Here is a 12,319-nt window from a genome sequence, read left to right as displayed (position 1 = left end):
GGGGGGTGTGGGAAGAGACTGGACAAAAATCGTACACCTATAGATGAGGACAGTGGAGGGGGGAGTAAGGGCAGAGGGTGGGGTGGGAACTGGGTGGAGGGGAGCTATGGGGTGGAAAAAGCAACAACTGTAATAATCTGAACAATTATTTAATAAAAAATAAATAAATAAGTATAGTGTAATAAATACATCAGTTGGTAACATAGTCGTTTGTTTTCATTATCAAGTACTATGTACTGTACATAGTCATATGTGCTGTACTTTTATACACCTGGAAAAGCAGTAGGTTTGTTTACACCAGCATTGCCACAAACGTAAATAAATTATGTCACGCCGTCACTATGTGATAGGAATTTTTTAGCTTCCTTATCATGTAGATCACCATCGAACAAGCGGTCCATTGATTATTTTTAGAGAGAGTGGGAGGGTGGGGGAGAGACACAGAGAAGGGAAACATTGATGTGAAAGAGACATATCGATTGGTTGCCACCTGGGCCCGGGGAGTGAGCCTGCAACCGAGGCTCGTGACCTGGACGGAATCGAACCTGGGACCCTTTAGTCCACGGGCCATGCTCTAACCACTAAGTCTAACCAGCGAGGGCTAGCACTGAACTATTAAGTATTAAGAGTTTTTAGCCTCCCACATTTGTCTTTTTCTTTTAATTTTAAAACTGAAATCTTAAACTTGCTTTTGATCAACAATCAAATTCTGAAAATAAGGGGAAATACAACCCGAAAAGGTCAAAACTTAGAATTCAGTGATTCAAAATAGTATTTCTGCTTCCTGGGGGCTGAACTCTAAGTACAATGGAACAGAATTCAGAACCCCAGGGCGGAGCCGGGGTGCAGAGCGGTGATGTCACAGCCCGCGGCGCGGAAGTTGGAGCTGGACCATGGCTGGGCCTCTAAAGTGAGCTCTCCAGTCTCGGACCGCACTCCGCACAGGATGAGGCGATAGCTCCCTTCCTCTCCAGTGGCAGGCTCGACGCTTTCGCGGCCTTTGACTGAGTAAGGTCCAGTGTGGTACCCAGTGACGGGTTTGACACAATAACCTGCTTCCGAAGGTCTTTACGTAATTTTTTTCTAGTTGGCCTTCCTCCCTACCTGAGGGTGTGTTCCAAGGATGCTTGGTGGTCATGTTGTTGTTTTAAACGTGTTTTATTGATTTCTGAGAAGAAGGGAGAGGGAGAGAGAGAAACATCAATGATGAGAGAATCATCAATCGGCTGCCCCCTACGGGAATTGAGAACCTCCTCACGCCCGCCTGGCCCCTGCTCACATTTTCTCTGTATCACCCTCTTGCTAGTACCACGTCACACGTGTGTGCTACTAACACACAGCTTATTCTCGTGTGCTTTTGTGTAAGTTATATTGTGGTCTATGTTGCCGTCTGCAAATTGTTTTTTTTTGTTTGTTTGTTTGTTTTTCAGCGTCATATTGTTTATTCTTTCTTCCTGGGCCATGGTTCTCATTTCAATGTTAAATTACACAAATTGCTTATTCCAACCAAATTGAATTTCCTGGGAAGATTTGGGAGGAAAAATGGCAGAAAGGCCCATGGTCTCCTAGTGACAGGATGGTCTAGTGACGGGCTCCTAGAGTCTCTGTAAACCAGGAGGTGGCATGACAGTTGTCAGAGGACAGTTAAAGGCCTTTCTTCCTGAAAACAGCACTGCAAGTGGGTTTGCTCATGCTCAGTGTTGTCAAGCATGGCGTTCGGGAAAGAGCCGTTCCCTTAGTTCTGTGCTTGGAATAGTTTTAAGTTTGATGAGCAGCAAGGGGCAGTCCTGACTCCATCAGCGAGTCGAGTTCACGAGACCCAGGTGGTGGGAGTGAAACCATTTGCTCACATGCGGCCTGTTTGTTACTCACCACTAGCTGCACGTTACTGCCTGCGAGAGGAAGAACGTCCTTCCCACCATCTGTCCTGTTTCCTTCTCTCTCTCTTTCCATTTCAGTCCCTTTTCATCCACGAATAAAACCTCGACCCCCACGTGGCCGGGTCGGCCGAGGCCCTGGGCCCCCCTGGGAGACCGTCGTGTTTTACAGGCATAGGCCTGCGGGTGGGGGTTCATGCTTCCTTTGCGGGAGCAGCACACTGAGGCTGAGCCGGGCTGTGGGCAGGGGAGCCAGTCACCGCCCTGCACTCCCTGTCCAGGTGCCGGGAAGATGTTTGACATCAGGATCATGACGGCCATCGGGGTCGCCTTGCTGATCGCCATAGTCCTGCTGATGTTCTGTGTCACCAGCCTTCTATTCAAACTGACCAGCATATTGAAGTAAGTGACGTGGTAAGAGTGGCCACTCCCTGGGCTGAGCTGGAGCAGGGCACGCCCTGCCCTGGGCCGCCCCCCGGGGTCAGGAACAGGGCAGCTGGGAAAAGGCAGAGGCAGGTGAGCATGGAATCCCGGCCCTTCCCCTCGGGGCTGGGCTGTGAGCTCACAGTGAGGTTCCCAGCAGGCAGGCGGCTCTGGGTCAGCGCTGTCCGCTGCCTGGGCCTCGGGGAGCTGCCCCTCCGCGGGGACACACACCCTGGCTGGCCCTGCTTGTGTCCCGGGCGCTGCAGACTGAGGACCGTGGGGCAGGCACGTGGGAGCCTCTGCCTCGGTTCGCCCAGAGGACGGGCTCGGTCAGTCTCCCCAGCCCGAGCTCGGAGCTCCCGGGGTTCCCTCCTCCATCGCCCGTGGCCTTGGGGACAGGGAGGTGCCTGTAGGCGTGGGGAGCTGAGCTGGTGAAGATCCGGGGACACCAGAGAAGGAGGGGAGCTCAGGCAGGTCATTCAGTTGGGGGGAGAGGACCCTTCCAATGTGGGAGGTTTGCTGGCAGAAGCCGTGGAGCTCCTGCTCTAGGGAGGGAGGCTGTGCACCAGGTCAATCCAGACCCCGGGGCAGCTGGTGGGCGCCTGCCCCCCACCCGGGCTCCGCAGTTGGGGCCTCAGCCACTGGGGGAGCAGCGCTGGCAGCTCCTCTCCCTTCGTGCTGGGTCTGGCCTGGCATCTCTGGCGTCTTGGAGAGCACGTGACCTGGAGCCTGGCCAGGGCAGAGCTTTCCTCTAGGGCTGGGCCGCCCCAGACCCCCGGCACCCTGACCGCGGGCACAGGCGGGCTGAGAGGGGGTTCTAATCCCTCCTGTGTGTTTCTTTTCTTAAGAGCTCCAAAGCTACCGGTGTGTTTGGTCCTAAAAAGTTTCCCGTCCATGGTCACCAGGGACAAGATCGCCGCAGCCTCATCCATCACCGCCAGCTGCTACCCTGGCCTCCAGCTCTACGACGAGTGTCAGCTGTGCGCTGACTCCAAGTCCCTGCCGCCCGGCTTCTGTGACGTGAGCGAGGGGCTCTGACCGGCGGGCATGGCGCCTGCAGGAGTGACCTTTCTTAGCAGAATGTTTTATTCGAGTCGTTTTATAGTGTTCCCACTGTGTTATGTGCTACAGGACATTCGTGTGCTTTTGAATAAATGCAGAATTGAAAATACCCACTCCGCCTCCGGGATGTTTGGTGTCGTTAGTGAGCCATGTACTGGAATTGGGCATCACCCACTTTGGGACGTGCAGCATAGGCGGGCGGGAGTAGGAACTAAAAAGGCACGTCGGCGATTTGACAGGAGGCAGCATCGTGCCAGGCGCTGGGGATGAAAACTGTTCTTATCCCGGCCGCCTCGGGGAAGGGGACGCCGTCTCCGGAAGAGACACGTGTCCTGGCGGGAAGCCCTCTGAGACCCGGAACCGGTCCTTCCATCTGCACTCTACGAGGATCAGGATGGACCCCCAGCCGTGGCCTGTGCTGACTGGAGGGCCCGCCGTCCATCCAGGCGTCCATCTCCTCCCGGCCTGGAGCCTGACTTGGGCTCCGAAGGGACAAGGTTTCCGGGGGGACCCTCCCCTGGTAGCACTGGCTCCTCACGGCAGAGGCCAGGGCACAGCAGGGCCAGGTCAGCAGGAGCGGAAGGAGGAGGGGAGAGTCCTGGGCGCAGGGCAGGGGAGCTGTGGACGAGGCAGAGATGAAACCTGGGCCAGGTAAGGGGCTCCCGGGCTTATACCCCGGGCCTGGGACCCAGCTGCTCGCTGCCACCCGAGATGTGGTACCAGAGCCCTAATGTGCAGACTGCACAGCCCATGCAGCGAAGCCATTAACGCATTCCATTCACATTGGCAAACACTACCTGTGAGACCATTGGGATACTGCTTCCCAATCACATCTCCTGTCAGACACACGCAGAAGAACCTAGCATTGGTTTTTCAACCACCTGCATCTCTGTTCATCCGTGGTCCTCGCTCTGAGGGTAGTGATGTGGCTACAACCTTGGGGGGCGTTTTCTAAACCAATGAAGAGACTACACAGCAGAAGCTATAAAACTTGACTGACGGCTCAACTTGAGGCGAGACGGAACCCTTGAGAACGACAAGGAAATCCCCGGAGCTGCGCGCCGTGAACGCCCATGGGCGAGGGAAGGCTGGGCAGGTGGCTGCCGTGTGCCCTCCCGTGTCGCCTGTACAGGATCCGGAAATGGAGCAGATTCCTCCACAAGCAGAGATCCAAGGACAATAAAGCACTTGTATTCCCTCACGTGGTTTCCAAAATGGACGCGTTTATTTTTAGATGCAAATACATCCCCTTCAGCACATGCAATCGTTACACTTCCTGACGACGAAGCCGGCAGCGAGCACGGCCATCTCCTCGCCCACGCCGCCCTCAGGGCGCGCCCTGCGCTCACACCCAGCACAGGCGCTGGGGACGGGCATCAGCGCGGCAAAGGGTCCCGTGCTTTCCGGTGGATGGAGATAAAACAAGGTAACCGCCCTCACGTCCCATCCAACACAAATCTCCAGCAACGAACCTCCACGGAGGGGACGCAGACCTTCCTCCCGTCACTGCGACACAGGAAGCCAGCGCCACCGCCCCGGGCAGCACAGAGGGCCGACCTGCGCCTGTTCTCAGGGAGCAGCGCCAGTGCAAGTCCGTGAGCCCAGAGGTTCCGACTTACAGATAACCAAAGAGAAAAACAACTATCAAATCCTCAGTGCACTATTTCTCTCCCTCCTAAGATGAGGAAATAAGGTCTTTCATAGATAAAAAATACACTTCTATCAAACACACCGCATGGGAGAGCCTTAAAAATTTTAAACACTTAAAACAACATCAAGGGACACAAATCTCTGTAAGAGTGAATAACTCTGCAAACAAAAATAACTCCTGACCCGATCACGCTCACACTCGGGCACGGGGTCACGTCACAAGCACAAGGAAGGTCATCCACGCTCAGGTGTGGCACGGGGTCACGTCACAAGCACAAGGAAGGTCATCCACGCTCAGGTGTGGCACGAAGTCACATCACAAGCACAGGGAAGGTCACCCACTCTCATGCAGCCCGGGGGTCACGTCACGGGGGTCACGCCACAAGCACAGGGATGAACGCTGAGGTCACTTGATGCGAGTAGGATGCTGATCCTCCAATGACATCGACACTGGCTCGGAGCTTTGGGTCGCGTTGTAATAAATAGGTAATAAATATCTGCATGCACGGCGCACGGGAGCGCCTATCTCTCTCCGTTGGAGAGTCTGTCCCCAGAGTCATAGCGCGTGAGCGGCATCCCCGGGGGCGGGGGCGGGGAGCCGGGGCTCTGCAGCAGGTGTGTCTGCAGCAGGTGGGCCAGCAGCGCCACCTTGCCATCCACGTGCTCCTGCAGGGCGCGCAGCCGCTCGTCCAGGTAGTCCGTCAGCCTCCTCTCCATCAGCTCCAGGTTCTTGGACAGAATCTTTTCCAAGTAGGAGCAGGCGGGCGGCTCTCCCATCCTAAAGGGAATTAAAGACCAAACATGACCCTGACCTCCAACGGCAACAAAAGCCACCAGACAACCAGCAGCAACACACAGCCTGCTGCTTCCCATGCAGCCCCTCACCCGCTCTGAGTCCGCAGGCAAAGACTTACCCGCCACCAAGGCCGCCTTCGCCCGCACACGTCCTGGAGGAGGGGCAGCAGCTCGGGGGCAGGGGCCGCGGGGCTGTCACTCGGCCTCTTTGGTAAGGAAGACACCGCGGCGAGCTGAAGGTCCCTCGCGGGGAGAGGATGGCTCTGGGGCGCAATGTCCCACTCTCCGAGGGGTGCGGGGTTCCCTCCCCCGGGGGGCCGTACGTTCTCATCCCCGGGAGCTGTCACGTCTTCTGTCCCGCGTCCCGAAGTCAGCCCGGCTCTGGGAGGCACAGGTGCGCAGGTCGGCCTGTCACAGGTTCCCGAGGGCACCGAGGCCCACAGGCCCAGCACTCGCCTGGAGGCAGCGCTCCCCAGAACCGCCTGCAGCTGCTCCCCCAGGGGAATGCAGCGCTGAGGGAACAGGGAATAGGGCTGTGAACAGCAATGACCTGAGAAAGTTTGCGGTATTTAGAATCAGGCCCCGGGCATTCTCCATTGGGTCCCTGACACAGCCCTATGCAGGCAGCCACCATGACTGCCACCAGCAGCTGAGGGGACCAGGTTCAAGGTCACCTGGCCAAGGCCGCACAGCTGGTGAGTGGGAACCAGGACGCGACCCGGTGGCCCCATTCCAGTCTGGGCTTGTCATCACTTGACTGTGGTTTTTCCTAAGAAAATGCTACAACAAATACCAGCACACTTAGTACAACAGCACTGGCATAGTTAACAGTTCCTTCCTGACTCATGGAAGTAAATGTGGGCTCCCCAGAGTCACAGGAAGGGGTAGTGTCCACAGAATTAAGTATCACCTGTCACGGCCCACGTGGTCGCCAACCTGAGGATGTCCCAGGACCCACAGGCATGGAGACGCATGGCTGGTGACACACTTCCCGCTTATGTGGTGGGAAATCTGTGACGCCTGCAACGACTAGACATGTTCCATGACGAACACGAGCTCCCTTTGAGCTCTGTCTGTCTCAGTCGTTTGTAGGCTAATAGATTATGTTTTGGGTCCTCAACTCAACTGCATATATTTTCTCCCAGCAAACGGGGCCCGTCCCTCAGTCAGTGACATGAAATGACAACTATACGCAGGCACTTCGATACAGATTCCCACCCCATCATTCCACATCGCTAACGCAAGCACAAAGCCTGCAGTTCTGAACTTCAAACGCAAGAGATAAATTAGTAAACTTACAAAAACAAGTAACCGCAGGCACCAGCAAAGCAGGGAGCAGCTAGGACCTCACAGCCCAGGGCCCTCAGGACTGGCCGGGCCCATGTTCACCCCAGAAGGTCCTGAACAGCCTGCTCACACCACCACAGAGCAGGAGTCCTGCTCATGGAACATCCTAGTTTACATGCAGTGAGGGGTGACCCGGCTCACAGGGCATTTTCCAGGAGACATTCCGTAGCTGCTGTGCTAATACTGAGCACTCCCAGAGAACCAGGCCTGTCCTGCAGGAATCGCTCCGTGTGTGTGTGTGTGTGTGTGTGTGTGTGTGTGGTGATGGCTCTCCTACTCTGGGTCTCTGTGTGTGTGTGTGTGTGTGTGTGTGTGTGTGTGTGTGGTGATGGCTCTCCTACTCTGGGTCTCTGTGTGTGTGTGTGTGTGTGTGTGTGTGTGTGTGTGTGGTGATGGCTCTCCTACTCTGGGTCTCTGTGTGTGTGTGTGTGTGTGTGTGTGTGTGTGTGTGTGGTGATGGCTCTCCTACTCTGGGTCTCTGTGTGTGTGTGTGTGTGTGTGTGTGTGTGTGTGTGTGGTGATGGCTCTCCTACTCTGGGTCTCTGTGTGTGTGTGTGTGTGTGTGTGTGTGTGTGTGTGTGGTGATGGCTCTCCTACTCTGGGTCTCTGTGTGTGTGTGTGTGTGTGTGTGTGTGTGTGTGTGTGGTGATGGCTCTCCTACTCTGGGTCTCTGTGTGTGTGTGTGTGTGTGTGTGTGTGTGTGTGTGTGGTGATGGCTCTCCTACTCTGGGTCTCTGTGTGTGTGTGTGTGTGTGTGTGTGTGTGTGTGTGTGGTGATGGCTCTCCTACTCTGGGTCTCTGTGTGTGTGTGTGTGTGTGTGTGTGTGTGTGTGTGTGGTGATGGCTCTCCTACTCTGGGTCTCTGTGTGTGTGTGTGTGTGTGTGTGTGTGTGTGTGTGTGGTGATGGCTCTCCTACTCTGGGTCTCTGTGTGTGTGTGTGTGTGTGTGTGTGTGTGTGTGTGTGGTGATGGCTCTCCTACTCTGGGTCTCTGTGTGTGTGTGTGTGTGTGTGTGTGTGTGTGTGTGTGGTGATGGCTCTCCTACTCTGGGTCTCTGTGTGTGTGTGTGTGTGTGTGTGTGTGTGTGTGTGTGGTGATGGCTCTCCTACTCTGGGTCTCTGTGTGTGTGTGTGTGTGTGTGTGTGTGTGTGTGTGTGGGCAGATGCCAAACCTGAGTCAGGAGCAAATCGATTTCATGTGGTTGCTGCGATGAGATCAGTGTTTCACATGGTTGCTATGACAACGATGAGTGTTAAAATTTCCAGTGTCTACCATTGAGAAAGTGCTCAGAAACATGCATCCCTACTATTTTTATTTTAACTTTAATATACGATTGGCCCAGATGAAGCCCCATACAAACCAAAGATTTCCCTGAATGAAACACCCTTTGCACTGCACGTCCCTCCACAGAAGTCACAGAAACACCCACCTTCCGAGACACACACACCCAGGGATCACACAGACCACAGCTGAAGACAGATTCCGGATCCAACACCTCAGCGGCACCAACAACGTCACTGTCATCAACCAGTAAGCCAACACCTCCCTACACTCCCACACCCACATTCCAACCTCCACAGGATCCCTCTCCTGCTCCTTAATCCCTAAGACTTTCTCACTATGAAACGGAACCTATTTTGCACATTGAACCTACTATGTCTGGTCTGCTGTAATATTAACACGAGGGCTTTGTTCCAACTTATTTGATGATGCTAGCTCCTAAGTGCCTAATACAGTATGTGGCATCAATGGACACTCAACACTTCTTCAATGAGTGCATCACCTTATTTAAAGGACTTTAGAAGCCATGAACATGAATATGCCTCTAACACATCCTGGAACAACCAATCCTGTCATGTGTAAGTAACAGCAAGCACAGGACTTCAGGGATGGAAACCACCCAAGGGTTTCTTTCCTTCGGCCCCCAGCACTGCCCACTAGGCTGGGGCTAAGCGGTGGGACATCAGCGACCAGCCCACAGGACAGGCGGGGCCAGGGTTCCTGCTCGCTGCCCCGCCCCCAGGCTGACCACCTCACCCAACTTCACTGCGACACTGTTTCATGCTGAAGCCCTGGCCTGGCCTGATCTCTTTAACTTCCTGGTGCCCTGGTCTGAAACTCCTCTACCTGGGTTTTTTCTTGGTATTTTGGTCCCAACTCTGCTTGTGGTTTTCTTGGCACCTACGTTTTATACCAAAATAAACCTGATTTTTAACTGAGTTTTCCAAAGCTGAAGAGCACAACAGCATTAACTGTATTAACACTATACATGACATGGCGTTGCCATAGCTAACAAATGGTCCAATTTGAAAGGGAGAGCATTGAGGATTACTAAGCCAACATAAAATAAATGTGCACAGTACAAAAACAACTGCAATTTTCAACTTAGTTCCAACTTAGTAATGACTTACCTTTATTTTACAAGCTTGTGCAGCGGACTGCAATTTTAGACATTTTTTGTACAAAATAATCTTTTCATGTTCACTAAAAATAAAAAATAAAAATTGACTATTTTCACACATTATCACTTTTAAAACTGATAAATTATTTTAAATGTTTAAAATTTATTTCAGAGAGAGGAAGGGAATAGAGATAGAAACATCAATGATGAGAGAGAATCACTGATCGACTGCCTCCCGATTGCCTTCTACTGGGGATGGAGCCTGCAACTCAGGCATGTGCTGTGACCAGGAATCCAACCGAGACCTCCCAGCTTATGGGTGGACCGATGCTCAACCACTAGCCACACCGGCCCGGCACATTATCGCCTTTAATGGTCACATTTGAAAATAAGGGTTTCCAGGCCAATGCTTGTCCTGAAGTTGTTTTCCCGGTGAGGTGGGAGGGGTGGTGGCTTCCTAGGAAAATGCAGGGAGGACAGACTACACCTGCCACTTAGCAGCTTGTGAAAGAATCGAATTTGATAACAAATGTGTCATCTTGTAGCACAAGCATATTTTAAAGCTGAATAAACACATCTACTACTTCCAACCTGCATGGTACATAAAACAGTTCCTATTTTGAGTGACATAAAAGAGAGGTTAGGACATGTTCTTTGCAAAAAATCAGAAAAAAATCAGAAAGCATAGCCGCAGGTTAAGTATGCTGGTTGGCAGTGCTGGGCTGCCCACTGTTTGGAAAGGCCTTCCTTCAAGGAGATATGTTCAAAGTCCAGGCTGATGGACAGATTACCGTTTGGAAAACAGACCCTGTGAGTTACACAGAGAAGCCTCTCCCAGGCACTGGCTGGGACCCTGGCCAGCTCAGCTCCCGTCCACCAGCTGTCAGTTTTTTAGACATTTTTTGTACAAAATAATCTTTTCATGTTCACTAAAAATAAAAAATAAAAATTGACTCTTTATTTTCACACATTATCACTTTTTAAAATTGATGTTATTTTAAATGTTTAAAATTTATTTCAGAGAGAGGAAGGGAGTAGAGATAGAAACATCAATGATGAGAGAGAATCACTGATCGACTGCCTCCCCATTGCCCTCTACTGGGGATGGAGCCTGCAACTCAGGCATGTGCTGTGACCAGGAATCCAACCGAGACCTCCCAGCTTATGGGTGGACCGATGCTCAACCACTAGCCACACCGGCCCGGCACATTATCGCCTTTAATGGTCACATTTGAAAATAAGGGTTTCCAGGCCAATGCTTGTCCTGAAGTTGTTTTCCCGGTGAGGTGGGAGGGGTGGTGGCTTCCTAGGAAAATGCAGGGAGGACAGACTACACCTGCCACTTAGCAGCTTGTGAAAGAATCGAATTTGATAACAAATGTGTCATCTTGTAGCACAAGCATATTTTAAAGCTGAATAAACACATCTACTACTTCCAACCTGCATGGTACATAAAACAGTTCCTATTTTGAGTGACATAAAAGAGAGGTTAGGACATGTTCTTTGCAAAAAATCAGAAAAAAATCAGAAAGCATAGCCGCAGGTTAAGTATGCTGGTTGGCAGTGCTGGGCTGCCCACTGTTTGGAAAGGCCTTCCTTCAAGGAGATATGTTCAAAGTCCAGGCTGAAGGACAGATTACCGTTTGGAAAACGGACCCTGTGAGTTACACAGAGAAGCCTCTCCCAGGCACCGGCTGGGGCCCTGGCCAGCTCAGCTCCCGTCCACCAGCTGTCAGTTTCCAGCTGGGAACACACCAGGGTGACCCCGACTGTCCTGGGATCCTCCCCCGAGGCCTGAACGCCCACGGCTGCTGGTGTTTCTCGCTCCTCCCCCTAGTGTCTGAGGTCAGTGTCAGAGAAGCAGGAGGTCCCAGAGCTGGGACACAGAAACCCTCCCTGAGAAGAAGCTGCACACGGGGAGTCACAAACCTGGTATCCAGCACATTACCAACACTCCTGCCCCTACTGGTGCCACAGTACTCCTCTCCTAAGTACACTTCCATATTTCTTGCTGAACTTAAAATGCCAACAGAAACGATTCCTTCACCTCCACTGGGGTCACAGCTCAGGGAGAGAAAGCAGGGCTTTTCATCTGGGCTCTTCTGGCTCCTTCTCAGAATCACCAGGTCGCAGCTGCAGAGAAAGTGACAAATATCAGTGTCGCCTCTGCACACGCCGCCACACCACCGATAGGCCCCGGGGCTGGCATTTCATTCACTTCCGTTTGCCTTTGGGGTTCACACACCTTCCAACAGCCCACAGCTGAGCACAGACTACTCACAGAGAAATGGCCGCTTCAGCCCGGCCTGTGCCCTGGGCGGGCAGAGCATCAGCGCGGGACTGGAGGGTCGCGGGTCCAGGGCATGGACCTTGGTTGCAGGTTCCCAGGCCCAGGTCGGGTGGGCACAGGAGGCAGCCAATCCGCGAGTTTCTCTTTGTCTCTCCCCGCCCCCGCTTCTCTCTCTAACAAAACAAAACACAAAACACTGGGGAAATGTCCCTGTGAGGAATGGTGTTGGGACGTCGGGTCCCCTGCTTCCCCTGATCACGGGCATCTTGCTCGGCCCCCGGAATGGCTTCCTTTTAATGTGGCGCTCAGGGCACCTGCCTGTGCACAGGGGCAGGAGCAGAGCGGACAGAGGACAGTCTGTTTCCAAATGGGGGGGCGACCCCTGGGGGGGGACACTTCCCGTCTCCTGGGCCCCAGGAGGGTCTGCTCGTTGGGGGACAGAGGCGGGTGCGGGTGGACGGGGCCGCCCCGCCC

At 53.4% G+C, this 12,319-nt stretch overlaps 2 protein-coding genes and 1 long non-coding RNA gene across 4 annotated transcripts; 1 reads left to right on the top strand and 2 right to left on the bottom strand.

Moving 5' to 3' along the window:
• Window positions 1–1,433: 1,433 nt before the first annotated feature.
• On the top strand, window positions 1,434–5,525 carry LOC102253757 (protein FAM24A). 2 transcript variants are annotated; one of them, XM_005880853.2, is made up of 2 exons: window positions 1,434–2,279; window positions 3,206–5,525. In XM_005880853.2, the coding sequence occupies exons 1-2, from the start codon at window positions 2,074–2,076 to the stop codon at window positions 3,336–3,338; spliced, it is 339 nt and encodes a 112-aa protein (XP_005880915.1). In that variant the 5' UTR covers window positions 1,434–2,073; the 3' UTR covers window positions 3,339–5,525. The 2 variants fall into 2 exon arrangements, with proteins under 2 accessions (XP_005880915.1, XP_014384355.1); XM_014528869.1 differs by having other exon boundaries at window positions 3,149–5,525.
• LOC102254058 (uncharacterized protein C10orf88) lies at window positions 4,566–7,360 on the bottom strand. The gene is made up of 2 exons (XM_005880854.2): window positions 5,927–7,360; window positions 4,566–5,790 (listed from the first exon to the last, which is right to left on the bottom strand). The coding sequence occupies exons 1-2, from the start codon at window positions 6,136–6,138 to the stop codon at window positions 5,535–5,537; spliced, it is 468 nt and encodes a 155-aa protein (XP_005880916.2). The 5' UTR covers window positions 6,139–7,360; the 3' UTR covers window positions 4,566–5,534.
• A 3,100-nt stretch (window positions 7,361–10,460) lies between these two features.
• On the bottom strand, window positions 10,461–11,680 carry LOC106723830. The gene is made up of 2 exons (XR_001359555.1): window positions 11,485–11,680; window positions 10,461–10,484 (listed from the first exon to the last, which is right to left on the bottom strand). It is a non-coding gene; the product is annotated as an uncharacterized LOC106723830 (long non-coding RNA).
• Window positions 11,681–12,319: the final 639 nt, after the last annotated feature.

Source organism: Myotis brandtii, unplaced genomic scaffold, assembly GCF_000412655.1.
Source record: "Myotis brandtii unplaced genomic scaffold, ASM41265v1 scaffold656, whole genome shotgun sequence".
In the NCBI taxonomy this organism is placed as follows: Eukaryota; Metazoa; Chordata; class Mammalia; order Chiroptera; family Vespertilionidae; genus Myotis; species Myotis brandtii.
This window is presented reverse-complemented; position numbering and strand designations above follow the sequence as displayed.